The sequence below is a fragment of the Humulus lupulus genome, chromosome 9 (genome assembly GCF_963169125.1).
Source record: "Humulus lupulus chromosome 9, drHumLupu1.1, whole genome shotgun sequence".
In the NCBI taxonomy this organism is placed as follows: domain Eukaryota; kingdom Viridiplantae; phylum Streptophyta; class Magnoliopsida; order Rosales; family Cannabaceae; genus Humulus; species Humulus lupulus.
This window is the reverse complement of record NC_084801.1, coordinates 27,703,062-27,716,894: the sequence shown is the minus strand read 5'-3', so window position 1 is coordinate 27,716,894 and position 13,833 is coordinate 27,703,062. Positions and strand designations below refer to the sequence as shown.

Here is a 13,833-nt window from a genome sequence, read left to right as displayed (position 1 = left end):
TAATCCTTAATCACCCATTCATAACATGTGCTTAAAATCCTATTGGTCCTTCTCTAAACCTTATAGTATAATAAATATTATCCTTGATATCAGTCATATAATCAAACCTTAGGTTAAAATTAATATTCTTAAACTATAGGTTAAACTTAGAAAATCTATAAGTACTACTATGAGTGTCCAAATTATTCCCGGTCTAAACCAAAAATCCACAGTTACAAGGATAATACTATACATACTATAGTACTACTAAATAATTAGCTAAGTAAAGTTCTTGGACTCTACAATTCTCCCCTACTAAAAAGAATTTCGTCCTCGAAATTTACTTACCAAATAACTCTGGATACCGGATTTGCATGTCCTCCTCCAACTCCCACGTTGCCTCTCGTTCAGAACTATTACTCCATAGGACTTTGACTATAGGAAAGATCTTGGACCGTAAATGCTTCATCCCTCTATCTAGGATGCTAATCGGTCGTTCCTCGTAACTTAAGTCTTTCTGGAGTGCTATCGTATCGTACTTGAGGACGTGAGATGGGTCTGACACATATTTGCGTAGCATCGAAATGTAGAACACATTGTGACTATCGGCTAGTGCTGGCGGTAGGGCTAGTCTATACGCAACTGGTCCCACTTTGTCCAATATCTCAAAAGGACCTATGAATCGGGGACTAAGCTTGCCTTTCTTCCCGAACCGCTTGACACCTTTCATAGGAGATATCTTTAGGAAGACTTGATCTCCGACTTGGAACTCCACATCGCGTCGCTTGGCATCCGCATAGCTTTTCTGACGGCTTTGAGCAGCAAGCATACGCTGTCTAATAAGCGTTACTGCTTCTTGTGCTTGTCTAACAGCTTCGGGCCCTAGAAGTTGCCTTTCTCCTACCTCGTCCCAGTGCAACGATGATCGGCACCTTCTTCCATACAGCAACTCATAAGGTGCCATCCCGATCATTGATTGGTAGCTGTTGTTGTACGAGAACTCGATCAGCAGCAAGTACTTGTTCCATGATCCTCCGAAATCAAGTATACACTCGCGTAGCATATCTTTTAAAATCTGAATCGTACGCTCGGACTGCCCATCTGTTTGAGGATGGAAAGCTGTACTAAGACTTAACTTAGTACCCATAGCTTGCTGTAAACTTCCCCAAAATCTCGATGTAAACACCGATCCTCTATCTGACATTATCGTCTTGGGGACTCCATGTAATCGTACAATCTCTTGGATGTAGATGTCTGCATATTGGTCTGTCGTGTATGAAGTTCTAACAGGAAGAAAATGAGCCGACTTGGTTAGTCTATCTATTACTATCCAAGCGGAATCATGCTGCTTATTCGTCTTTGGCAAACCCGTCACGAAGTCCATGGCTATGTCGTCCCACTTCCATTCTGGTATGCTAAGTGGTTGCAATAAACCTGCAGGGCGCTGATGCTCTGCTTTCACTTGCTAGCATACCAGACACTTAGATACATACTCCGCTATGTCCTTCTTCATCCCTGGCCATCAATAGATTGCCTTGATGTCATGAGTCATCTTGGTAGACCCTGGATGAACTGAGTACGGGGTACTGTGCGCTTCTTCTAGAATCGTCTTCTTAATACTTTGATTATTTGGCACGCATACCCGATCTTTATATCTCAATAAGCCTTGGCTAGATATTGAAAAATCTGTAGTCTTGCTTTCTCTGACTGCATCCATATGTGCTGCTAGCGAGTCATCATGTCTCTGACCAATCCGTATGTCCTCTAGCTGATTCGATTGGATAGACAAGTTAGCCAGCTTGCCTACAACCACTTCTATTCCGGCACTGATAAGCTCCTGCTGTAGCGGCTTTTCTATTCCGGATAAGGCTGCTAAGTTCCCATAACTTTTCCTAGTAAGCGCACCGGCCACTACGTTTGCCTTCCCTGGGTGGTATATGATTTCGCAGTCGTAATCACCTTCGCTGCCTCATGTTGAGCTCCTTCTGCGTAACTAAGTATTTTAAACTATTGTGGTCCGTATAAATCTCGCACCGTTCTCCGTAAAGATAATGGCGCCAGATTTTTAACGCAAAGACCACTGCTACCAACTCCATATCGTGAGTTGGATAGCGTTGCTCATACTCCTTCAACTGTCGTGAGGCGTAGGCTATCACCTTGTCATTTTGCATCAGCACACATCCCAATCCTAGCTTTGATGCATCGCAGTAGACAACGAACTTATCGTTGGGTGTTGGTACACTGAGTACTGGTGTTGAGCAAAGCTTATCTTTAAGCAACTGGAAGCTTTCTTCACACTTATCGTTCCAGTTAAACTTTTGTTGTTTCCGGGTCAGGTTGGTGAGCGGAGTGGCTATCTTTGAAAAGCCCTCTACAAACATCCTATAATAACCTGCTAACCCTATGAAGCTTCTTACTTCAAATGCGTTCTTTGGTCTGGGCCAATCCTTCACGGCCTCTACCTTTGATGGATCTACTGCAACTCCATCTTTCGATATAATGTGTCCGAGGAACGCCACTTGCGAAAGCCAAAACTCGCATTTCTTGAACTTTGCGTAGAGTTGATGTTCCTTCAGTCGCGTCAAAATCATCCTAAAATGTTCCTCGTGCTCTACTTCATCCTTGGAGTAAATTAAAATGTCGTCGATGAACACAATGACGAATTTATCCAAGTAGTCTTTGAAGACCCTATTCATTAAGTCCAAAAACGCGGCTGGTGTGTTAGTAAGACCAAAAGACATAACCAAGAACTCGTAATGTCCATAACGAGTCCTAAAGGCCATCTTAGGAATATCTTCTCCCTTTACCTTGAGCTGATGGTACCCGGACCGTAAATCAATCTTTGAGAATACCGTCGCACCTTGGAGTTGATCAAACAAATCGTCGATCCGAGGTAGCGGGTACTTGTTCTTAATCGTTACTTTGTTCAGCTCACGATAGTCTATGCACATCCGCATACTTCCGTCCTTCTTCTTCACGAATAGTACTGGAGCGCCCCATGGTGAATGGCTTGGCCTAATAAAACCCAAGTCTAGGAGTTCTTGTATCTGCGTCATTAACTACTTGAGTTCCGTAGGTGCCATCTGGTATGGTGCCTTAGAGATAGGCTCGGTGCCTGGTACTAATTCTATCGTGAAGTCTATTTCTCGATTTGGCGGCAATCCTGGCATGTCATCGGGAAATACTTCTAGAAATTCTTGTATAACTCGAACATCTCCAACCTTAAGTGGTGTCTCCCTCTCCACATTCGTGATGCTAGCTAGGAACGCATGACATCCTTTCTCCATCATTCGTTGAGCTTTGAGAGATGATACTAACGGGGTGCGTAGTCCTGAAGCTTGTCCCATGAAGCACAGTTTCTGGCCGTCAGGAGTCTCGAACATCACCTTCTTGCGTTTGCTGTCGATCGTTGCGCCATGCCGTGCTAGCCGATCCATGCCTAGTATTACATCGAAGTCCTTGATCACTAGCTCTATCAGGTCTCCTTCTAGTTCTATGTCCTCAATCTTGATCGGTACGCCTCGTACTATTCGTGATGATAGAACTACTTTGCCCGAAGGCAACTCGGTTACAAACCTAGTTCTAAATCTTTCACTAGGTTTGTCTAGTTTTTCTATCATTCCTAACGAGATATACGAGTGAGTGGCTCCCGAATCAAATAATACATGACATAAGTTATTGAGGATAGAAACCTGACCTGTGACCACCTTGTTGCTAGCATCAGCCTCTCCTTGGGTTAAAGCAAAAACCCTAGCAGGAACCATCTTTTCGTCCTTCTTCCCTTCTGGCTTTTGCTGAGGACAGTCTCTTTTACGATGCCCTTCTTGACCACAGTTGAAACACTCCTTGGTGTTGGCGCGGCATTCTCCAGGATGCTTCTTCTGACACCTAGAACATGGCGGGTATTCCACGTAGCCCGGCCTATTTCCCCCATTATTCGTCATGCCCTTTTATCGCTGTCGAACTTCTTGTTATCAGGATGCCGCCTTTTCTGGACGTTGCCGTTGTTGCTGGACTGATTGTTGCCGCTATTGCTAGACTGATTGTTGCCATTATGGTTGTTGCTCCGACTGGTTTGCGGTTGATTATGCTGTCTGGGTTCCGACTTACTGGCTTCTTCTTTGCTTACATTGGCCTGCAACCTTTCTACTTCGATTGCCATTTCCAGAACGTCGGCATATGTAGTGTTTCCCGGGTTTGCTAGCTTAACCCCCATCTCAATCTTCGGGCGAATTCCTCTAACAAACTTGTTCACCCTCAGAAAATCAGTTGGGACCATCTTTGAGGCGAACTTTTCTAAGCGGTCGAACTGACGAGCATATTCCTCCACTGATAAATTTCCTTGCTTCAGGTTGGAAAACTCCTCAACTCTTGACGCGAGTACAGCTGAGTTGTAGTACTTTTTGTGGAAGAGCTCCACAAATCGGGTCCATGTCATAGTGGCAGCATCATGGGATTGCTGGACCAAGTCCCACCATATCCTGCCATCCTTCTTGAGTAAAGATGAGATGCAGGATATGCGATCCGCATTACTGAGGTTCATGTACGTCAGAATCGGCTCCACATTCCTTAGCCACTCTTCTGCCTCAAAGGGGTCTGTAGTCCCTTCGAAGTTTGGAGCATGGTGCTTGCGGAACCTCTCATACACTGGGTCCATGTGCTGTACTGGATATGACGCGTAATTCTTCATAGGCCATCCCCCATATGGACCAACTTGTTGGGGTGCTGGGGCCATTTGCTATGGCTACGGCTGCGGCTGAGGCTGAGTTTGAGCCTGTTGGCGTTGTTGCTGCAGAAGTTCCTCGACTTGTTGCCGCAGTCTGGCGATCTCCGTGGTGTTGTTAGCTGGCGGTACCGGCGCGTTGCAGCGGGTAGTATCACACACTCCCCTTCGGCGAACTGGAGGGACTTCATTGGTTGCTGGAACGACGTTGGAGGCATTTCCGTTGGTGCGTGCAGATCTTCGGAACGGCATTGTAACAGAGTTCTAACAGTTGAAAGAAACATGTTAGAACTTTACCTAATAGGCTCTAAGGCAAAGACTTATTCTAAAACAAACATATCTCGGACCTATTTATTATGACTTCTTATGAAAAAATTACATAGGTCTTTATTTATCATTAGAGTGGGTTCCTATACTTAGAAAAACAAGTCATCTTTATTTTCTAAGTGTGTTTCTAATCATCCTATATGACTTAATTCTCAGGCTCGAAACTTATCTTTGTTCCAAAGTTAACCATATTGAGGGAGGGTTGGGATCAGTAAAATCGTTCCCACTACTAAGGCCTCCTAACTCTCAATAAGGAAATTTGGTTCATTGATTTGTATCCACCCTCACCGAACTTAGTCATTATTCATTTTATTTATTATTTATTATGATTGCAAAAATAGAATCAAACTCATACATGGTAATAAAATAGCATGTTATTCATTTGGAAAATTAGTTTTCACTTATTACAATCATAAAATAAAGAAAGCAATAAAACAAACAATGAAAACTACTATTCTAAAAATCGGGATCTTCTACATCCGATCCATCATCTAGCATATCATCATCTATCTCCTCATAATCATCATTGTCATGAGCATCAAAATGCCCTCTAGGAAGGTTTGTGAGAATTCTATGTTTTTGCTCATTTGTGAACTGAAACTCGAATTTTGCGGTGAACCTAACTAAGAGGAAATAATATCTCATCGCTAATGGTAGTTCATCCTCATCATTCATGTTTTCCCATATTTCTTCTAAGGCTGCTATTACAGGATGGAAATCTTTAAATAGCCTAATTATTAGTACATATTGTTCCGTTGATCTTAACATTATTTGCTTAGCCTCTTGAAGGCCACCTATCTCTTGGTGAAACAAGAGCAATCTTCGAGTGATCCTTTCTAGTGCTCCTACGGTGTTTCTTGGCTCCCTTATTCTTTTTAAGGCCTTAATGGCTCGGATATCTTGGTAGGTTAAAGCTCCGTTCATACTTAACTGAAAACATAAACACTAAAGTTGTTAGCTATACACATAAGCAAAATAACTTGTAAACTAAATACTTACTTGGCAGTTAGATTCGGAGCTTTGAGCCTGTGTATCGAGGAGAACTTCATGCAAAGGAACCGTTTGCTCTGATACCAATTGTAATGACACAACTACTCTAGTCTTTTGGACCATTAATGAAACTATGCATACAATCCTTAATAAAGCTTACATTTGCGAAAATACAATAAATTTATTAGAGACTTGTAGAAATAAAAGTTACTCTCATAAAATAAGTAGGATATGGGATCCCATTGTCTTTAAAAACAAAACATGATTTAAAATGAAAGGAATTACATAAGAAGTGCGGAAAATACATGTAAAGATCATAAAAAAAAAACACAAGACTACATCCTCGAAAATCAAACTCTCGACTCCTTGAATCCAATCACCACCGATACACAATCCCAAGCATCCACGAACCATACCGCCTCTAAAGCTATTTTCCTGCACATAAAACAAAAGGAATGAGCCTAATGCCCAGCAAGGAAAATCTAACACATACATCATGTACATAAATTTCATAATAAACATAAAGACATAACATAACACTTATTACATACACATACTATAATGGCCATTATTACTTGGGGTCCCATAGACTAAACAAGTGTAATGACCCACTACTCTAGACTTTTGGACCATTAATGAAACTATACATACAAATTCTTACTAAAACTTACATTTGCGAAAATACCATAATTTTATTAGAAAACATATAAAACAAAAGTTACTTTCATAAGTAGGATATGGGTACCCATTGTCTTCAAAACAAAACATAATTTAAAATAAAAAGACATTACATAAATAGTGCGGAAAATACATGTAAAAAGACATAAAACAAAACTACATCCTCGAATGATCGAACTCTCGACTCCTTGAATCCATTCACCATCGATACGCATCCTCCAAGCATCACAAATCTTACTGCCTCTAAGCTTATTTTCCTGCACATAAACAGAAAGGAGTGAGCCTAATGCCTAGCAAGGAAAATCTAACACATAGTCATATACATAATTTCATAAGAAAACATAAAGACTTAACATAATACATATAACATACACTTATTATAATGGCCATTACTACTTGGAGTCCCATAGACTAAACAAGCATATGCCCATGGGATTAATGGGGTCCTACTAGCTAAGTAGGTCATATGCCCATAATCCATTTGGGGTCTTGTTAGTCATATGGGTCATATGCCCAAGCCTACAAACATACATACATATATCATAACACATTAATAACATAAAACATATAGATAACATAAGCATATAACATATTGATTCTAGCCTATTTTCCTTACCAAAGTTACCGGGATAAAATGGACTGAGTTGGGACTTTTTGGAACACTCCTAAAACCATAATGAACAAGAGTGAGTCTAAAGAAAGGAGATGAAATGAATGAGAATAGGAAGACTAAACCATTAAAAGAAAATATGCTTACCACAACTTAAGTGCTTAAGAACTTGGATTCCCTAACCAAAATAAGAATGAGGTTAGGAAATTGAATAGAAGACTAAGAGAAAGGAAACATAATACAGAAAGGAACTAGAGTTTTGGTTACCTCAAAGATTTGCAAGATCAATCTAACCTCCACCAAAATACTATAGAACTCACTTCCCAAAGTGTTTGATAAGCTTATGATGTTTAAGCTTATAGTTTTCCCAAACCAGGTGTTTACACTCTCACACTCACTTAACACTAGCAACTTCTGAACTTAGAGCAAAAGGTGAATAATGGCTGGGTACTAGGTCCTATTTATAGAGTTTGGAGATGAAAAGATCTTGATTTTACTTGAATAAAAATAATGGCTTTTTAGGTGAAAATCATTTGAATAATCGTTCAGCAGAGGCTGAAGACTCGTTCAAAAGATGCTGGACTTATGAAGAAGTTTGAATGGCTGAAAGGAAAAGAATTCAAAAACAATTGAACATATGCTGAAGGAGGCGATATATCGCCCCCTGTAGGCGATATATCGCCTGGGCCAGTATGCCCGAGGCGACCGTGCATCGATTCGTGTTTTCCGTATCTATGTGCTGCGATATATCGGCACACGTTGAATATTTAAACACGAAATTACACATTTTTAGCTAAGTTTGAATGGAGTAAACAGTCTTGACTAAGCCCTCAACGTACTCAAAGCTGCTGACTGACCCTATAACATTCAAACTTTACTCCTTATTAGATTTAATCCCCAAAAATACTTAATCCTTAATCACCATTCATAACATGTGTTTAAAATCCTATTGGTTGATGTCTAAACCTTATAATATAATAAATATAATCCTTAATATCAGTCACTTTAATCAAACCTTAGGTTATACTTAATATTCTTAAACTATAGATTAAACTTAGAAAATCTATAAATACTACTATGAGTGTCAAAATAATTCCCGGTCTGAACCAAAAATCCATAGTAACAAAGATAATGCTATTAATACTATCATACTACTATCTATCTTAGCTAAGTAAAGTTCTTGGACTCTACAATTCTCCCCTACTAAAAAGAATTTCGTCCTCGAAATTTACTTATCACATAACTCCGGATACCAGCCTTGCATGTCCTCCTCTAACTCCCACGTTGCCTCGCATTCAGAACTATTGCTCCATAGGACTTTGACTATAGGAAGGCTCTTAGACCGTAACTACTTCATCCCTCTATCTAGGATGCTAACCGGTCGTTCCTCGTAACTTAAGTCTTTCTGGAGCGCTATGGTATCGTATTTGAGGACATGAGATGGATCTGACACATATTTGCGTAGCATCAAGATGTGGAAGATGTTGTGACTATCGGCTAGTGCTGGCGGTAGGCCTAGTCTATACGCAACTGTTCCCACTTTGTCCAATATCTAAAAGGACCTATGAATCGGGGACTAAGCTTGCCCTTCTTTCCGAACCGCTTGACACTTTTCATAGGAGATATCTTCAAGAAGACTTGATCTCCAACTTGGAACTCCACATCGCGTCGCTTGGTATCCGCATAGCTTTTCTGATGGCTTTGAGCAGCAAGCATATGCTGTCTAATAAGCGTTACTGCTTCTTGTGCTTGTCTAACAGCTTCGGGCCCTAGAAGCTGCCTTTCTCCTACCTCGTCCCAGTGCAACGGTGATCGGAACCTTCTTCCATATAGCAACTCATAAGGTGCCATCTCGATCGTCGACTAGAGCTGTTGTTGTACGAGAACTCGATCAGCGGTAAGTACTTGTTCCACGATCCTCCGAAATCAAGTATACATGCGCGTGGCATACCTCTAAGATCTGAATCATACGCTCAAACTGCCCATCTGTCTGAGGATGGAAAGTTGTACTAAGGCTTAACTTAGTACCCATATCTATCTGTAAGTTTCTCCAAAATCTTGACGTAAATACTGATCCTCTATCTGACACTATCGTCTTGGGGATTCCATGCAATCGTACAATCTCTTGGATGTAGATGTCTTGCGTATTGGTCTGCCGTGTATGAAGTTCTAACAGGAAGAAATGAGCCGACTTGGTTAGTCTATCTATTACTATCCAAGCAGAATCATGCTGCTTGTTCGTCTTTGGTAGCCCCGTCACAAAATCCATGGCTATATCATCCCACTTCCATTCTGGTATGCTAAGCGGTTGCAATAAACCTGCAGGCCGATGATGCTCTGCTTTCACTTGTTGGCATACCAGACACTTAGATACATACTCCGCTATGTCCTTCTTCGTCCCTGGCCACCAATAGACTGCCTTGATGTCATGAGTCATCTTGGTAGGCCCTGGATGAACTGAGTACGGGGTGTTGTGCGCTTCTTCTAGGATCGTCTTCTTAATACTCCGATCACTTGGCACGCATACCCGATCCTTATATCTCAATAATCCTTGGCTAGATATTGAGAAATCTGTATTCTTGCCTTCTCTGACTGCTTCCGTGTGTGCTGCTAGTGTGTCCTCATGCCTCCGACCAATCCGTATGTCCTCTAGCAGATTTGATTGGATAGACAGGTTAGCCAGCTTGCCTACAACCACTTCTATTCCGGCACTGATAAGCTCCTGCTGTAGCGGCTTTTCTATTCCGGATAAGACTGCTAAGTTCCCATAGCTTTTCCTACTAAGCGCATCGGCAACTACGTTCGCCTTCCCTGGGTGGTATAGGATTTCGCAGTCGTAATCCTTGACTAATTCTATCCACCTACGCTGCCTCATGTTGAGCTCCTTCTGCGTAAAGAAGTATTTTAAACTCTTGTGGTCCGTATAAATCTTGCACCGTTCTCCGTAAAGATAATGGCGCCAGATTTTCAATGCAACGACCACCGCTGCCAACTCCATATCATGAGTTGGATAGCGTTGTTCATACTCCTTCAACTGACGTGAGGCGTAGTCTATCACCTTGTCATTTTTGCATCAACACGCATCACAATCCTAGCTTTGATGCATCGCATTAGACAACGAACTTATCGTCGGGTATCGGTACACTAAGTACTGGTGTTGAGGAAAGCTTATCCTTAAGCAATTGGAAGCTTTCTTCACACTTATCGTTCCAGTTAAACTTTTGTTGCTTCCGGGTCAGGTTGGTGAGTGGAGTGGCTATCTTCGAAAAGCCCTCTACAAACTTTCTATAATAACCTGCTAGCCCTAAGAAGCTTCTTACTTCCGACGCGTTCTTTGGGCTACGCCAATCCTTCACGGCCTCTACCTTTGATGGATCTACTGCAACTCCGTCTTTCAATATGATGTGCCCGAGGAATGCCACTTGCGAAAGCCAAAATTCGCATTTCTTGAACTTGGCGTAAAGTTGATGCTCCTTCAATCGCGTCAAAATCATTCTCAAATGTTCCTCGTGCTCTACTTCATCCTTGGAGTATATTAAGATATCGTCGATGAATAGCACGACGAATTTATCTAAGTAATACTTGAAGACCCTATTCATTTAGTCCATAAATGCGGCTGGTACGTTAGTAATACCAAAAGACATAACCAAGAACTCGTAATGTCCACAACGAGTCCTAAAGGCTGTCTTAGGAATATCTTCTCCCTTTACCTTGAGCTGATGATACCCGGTCCGTAGATCGATCTTAAAAAAATTACAGTCGCGCCTCGGAGTTGATCAAACAAATCATCAATCCGAGGTAGTGGGTATTTGTTCTTAATTGCTACTTTATTCAGCGCACAGTAGTCTATGCACATGCGCATACTTCCGTCCTTCTTCTTCACGAATAGTACCGGGGCTTCCCATGGTGAATGGCTTGGCCTAATGAAACCCAACACTACAAGAAATCTGATCTTTACCTACCAATATTTTACCTACCAATATATATTGGTAGGGAAAGTAATGTTTTGCCTACCAATATTTATTGGTAGATAATATTAGTAGGTAAATGCTAGTCCATTATATTATATTTCGGAACCTAGCTTTACCTACCAATAATATCACTAGGTAATGATCTTTACCTACGTATATTATGGAGGGAAATTTTTTAACTATTCCCGCTCAATTTTCCCCCCGTTTTTTATTTTCATTATATTATTTTATTATTATAAATGCTTATTTGGAGGCTTATGTGGAGTAAATAATTTTATTTTTTCAATTAAATAATAGTGATATGTTTGTTTACATGATCAAAATATATCATATGTGGACTATATATGTCATGTCATTGTCTGACATGGCAATATTATTATAATTTTTTAGTGACATTTTTACAATATGATGATGTGTTATTATTCTATCAAACAAAAATTAGTTTTTTTAAATCAAAAACTTAATACTGAAAACCTAAATCTATTACTTAAAAATTAAAATTAAAGACAATTTCTACCCTAAAACTTTAACCTAATCTTATAATCTCTCTCTCTAGTTCTATCAGCCGCACCCCTCTCCTACCCTCTCCATCCTTGTCTTCTCTCAGCCCCCCTTCTTCTCTCTCGTCTTTGGCCTTGCGTCCCCCGGATCCACTCAACTCTCCCCTTCTTCTCTCTCGGCAACGGTGGTCTTCCTTCCAACGGCGCCGACAACAGAGTGGTGGTGGTGCATGGCATTGTTGGTGGTGCGTGGCGTTGTTGGTGGTGCAACGGGGCTTGCCAACCCTCAACAACAATTGAGAGATTGGCAGAGGCGTCTCTGCCAAGAATGCCGCAACATGGAACGCCAGATTAGAGGTTTCATTTCTTTGTTAGATTACTGTGTGTGTTTTTTAAATATATTCTGCCACTATAAATTTTGCAAAGGATATTTCATCTTGTAGCTAGAGCTTCTTAAATTTTGGTTCTCCCATATGCGGGAGGTGAAGCCTGGTATATATGATACGTATAATGGTGATTTTTTTGACTGGCCTTTCCTGGAAAAAAGAGCAGCCCATCATGGATTCAAACTTAGTGATGTATGTGACTTCTGAGCTTTTACTTAAAAACCACATCTTGAGTTTGGAGTTTTAAATTGTTCTATATTTAGTCAATTCAAGTTATAATGTTATTTATCCTTTTGGTGTGGACAGTTAATATTCTACATATTCATCTTACTTTATGAAATCCTGCTCATATTTATGAATACAAAAATACTCCGGATGGTACTAGAGTTAGCAGCTGCTTTATATTTGCTTATGGATTGGTTTCTAGTTTCCAGCATATCTATGTTTAAATATTTTTGTTTTGTTTGGTATTTTTATCAGGAGGTTGGATTTCAATGTGACTATAATCAAGGAGAATGTCGTGCTAAATTTGCTTTTTGATTTTTTAGTCGAATCTGACTTTGTTGGCAAAGAGATTGTGAATTGTATAAACATGGCCAAGGGTGGGATCCATGCTGTGCTTGTAGTTTTCTCTGTTAGGACCCACTTTTCACAAGAAGAGCAAGCTGCGCTTCGTAGCTTGCAAACTTTGTTTGGTAGCAAAATAGTTGATTACATGATTGTTGTCTATACTGGAGGAGACGAACTTGAAGAAAATGATGAAACTCTAGAAGATTACTTAGGTCGTGAATGTCCTGAGCCCTTAAAGGTCAGCCACGAATAAACTTGTTCTCCCACGATTGTTTTGTTTGGCCTTGCTTACTTCTTCCTTTTATTCTATGTTTGCATGTGAAGTCCAACATATATTGATCTTTTAAATAATTATATGACATAGGACATCCTTAGCCTGTGTGCAAATCGCCTGGTGCTTTTTGATAACAAGACTAAGGATGAAAGAAAGAAGGCTGGTCAAGTTCAGCATCTTCTCTCCCTTGTAAACAACGTCATAGCACAGAATGGTGGACAACCATACACAGATGAGATATTTACTGAAGTTAAGGTAATTGAATGGTTAGCATTATCTTTTTGAGAACGAAGATATCTGTTAATTATTTCATTAAAATTTCCTGATGTTTAATTGACAGCAAGGTGCTATGAAACCTCAGGGAAGCCAGGGCCTTAAGGTTTAAGATTTAATCAAACTTGCTTATTTGCTTATCGTTCTACTATTTCTGTTTTATAAGACATTAAACAGTATCTTCCATATGGTTATGTGTTTTATGTTTTGTTCTCTTGTGGTTGCGTCTGCATCTTTTGATTTTTAGCTATGTTTGTTTGGTGTGGAATATGTTTCTTGTTTGGAAAACTGATTTTCTCTCAAATAAATGTTAGTTTACAATTGAAATACTTTGAAAATTGAATTTGAAATACATGACACATTTTTTAAATAACAAAACTCAGATGTGAATAGTTTATTTTTTTTTTTTTTTAAAACTAGGCTCCCTGCCTAATCCTACAATATATGGGGAACAGTAAACAATAGCAATTGCTATGTTGGTGCCAAGGAAGATGTGAATAGTTTATATTATATACTAGTTTTTGATTGAATTTATTTTATCAGTAACTCACA

At 40.1% G+C, this 13,833-nt stretch overlaps 1 protein-coding gene and 1 long non-coding RNA gene across 2 annotated transcripts; both read left to right on the top strand.

Annotated features, from left to right (window-relative positions):
- The first annotated feature begins 11,850 nt into the window (after nucleotides 1-11,850).
- On the top strand, nucleotides 11,851-12,709 carry LOC133800841 (uncharacterized). Its single transcript, XR_009876632.1, has 3 exons — nucleotides 11,851-12,135; nucleotides 12,222-12,356; nucleotides 12,645-12,709. It is a non-coding gene; the product is annotated as an uncharacterized LOC133800841 (long non-coding RNA).
- An 18-nt stretch (nucleotides 12,710-12,727) lies between these two features.
- LOC133800840 (immune-associated nucleotide-binding protein 9-like) lies at nucleotides 12,728-13,408 on the top strand. The gene is made up of 3 exons (XM_062238903.1): nucleotides 12,728-12,972; nucleotides 13,099-13,263; nucleotides 13,349-13,408. The coding sequence occupies exons 1-3, from the start codon at nucleotides 12,757-12,759 to the stop codon at nucleotides 13,391-13,393; spliced, it is 426 nt and encodes a 141-aa protein (XP_062094887.1). The 5' UTR covers nucleotides 12,728-12,756; the 3' UTR covers nucleotides 13,394-13,408.
- The last annotated feature ends 425 nt before the right edge of the window (nucleotides 13,409-13,833 follow it).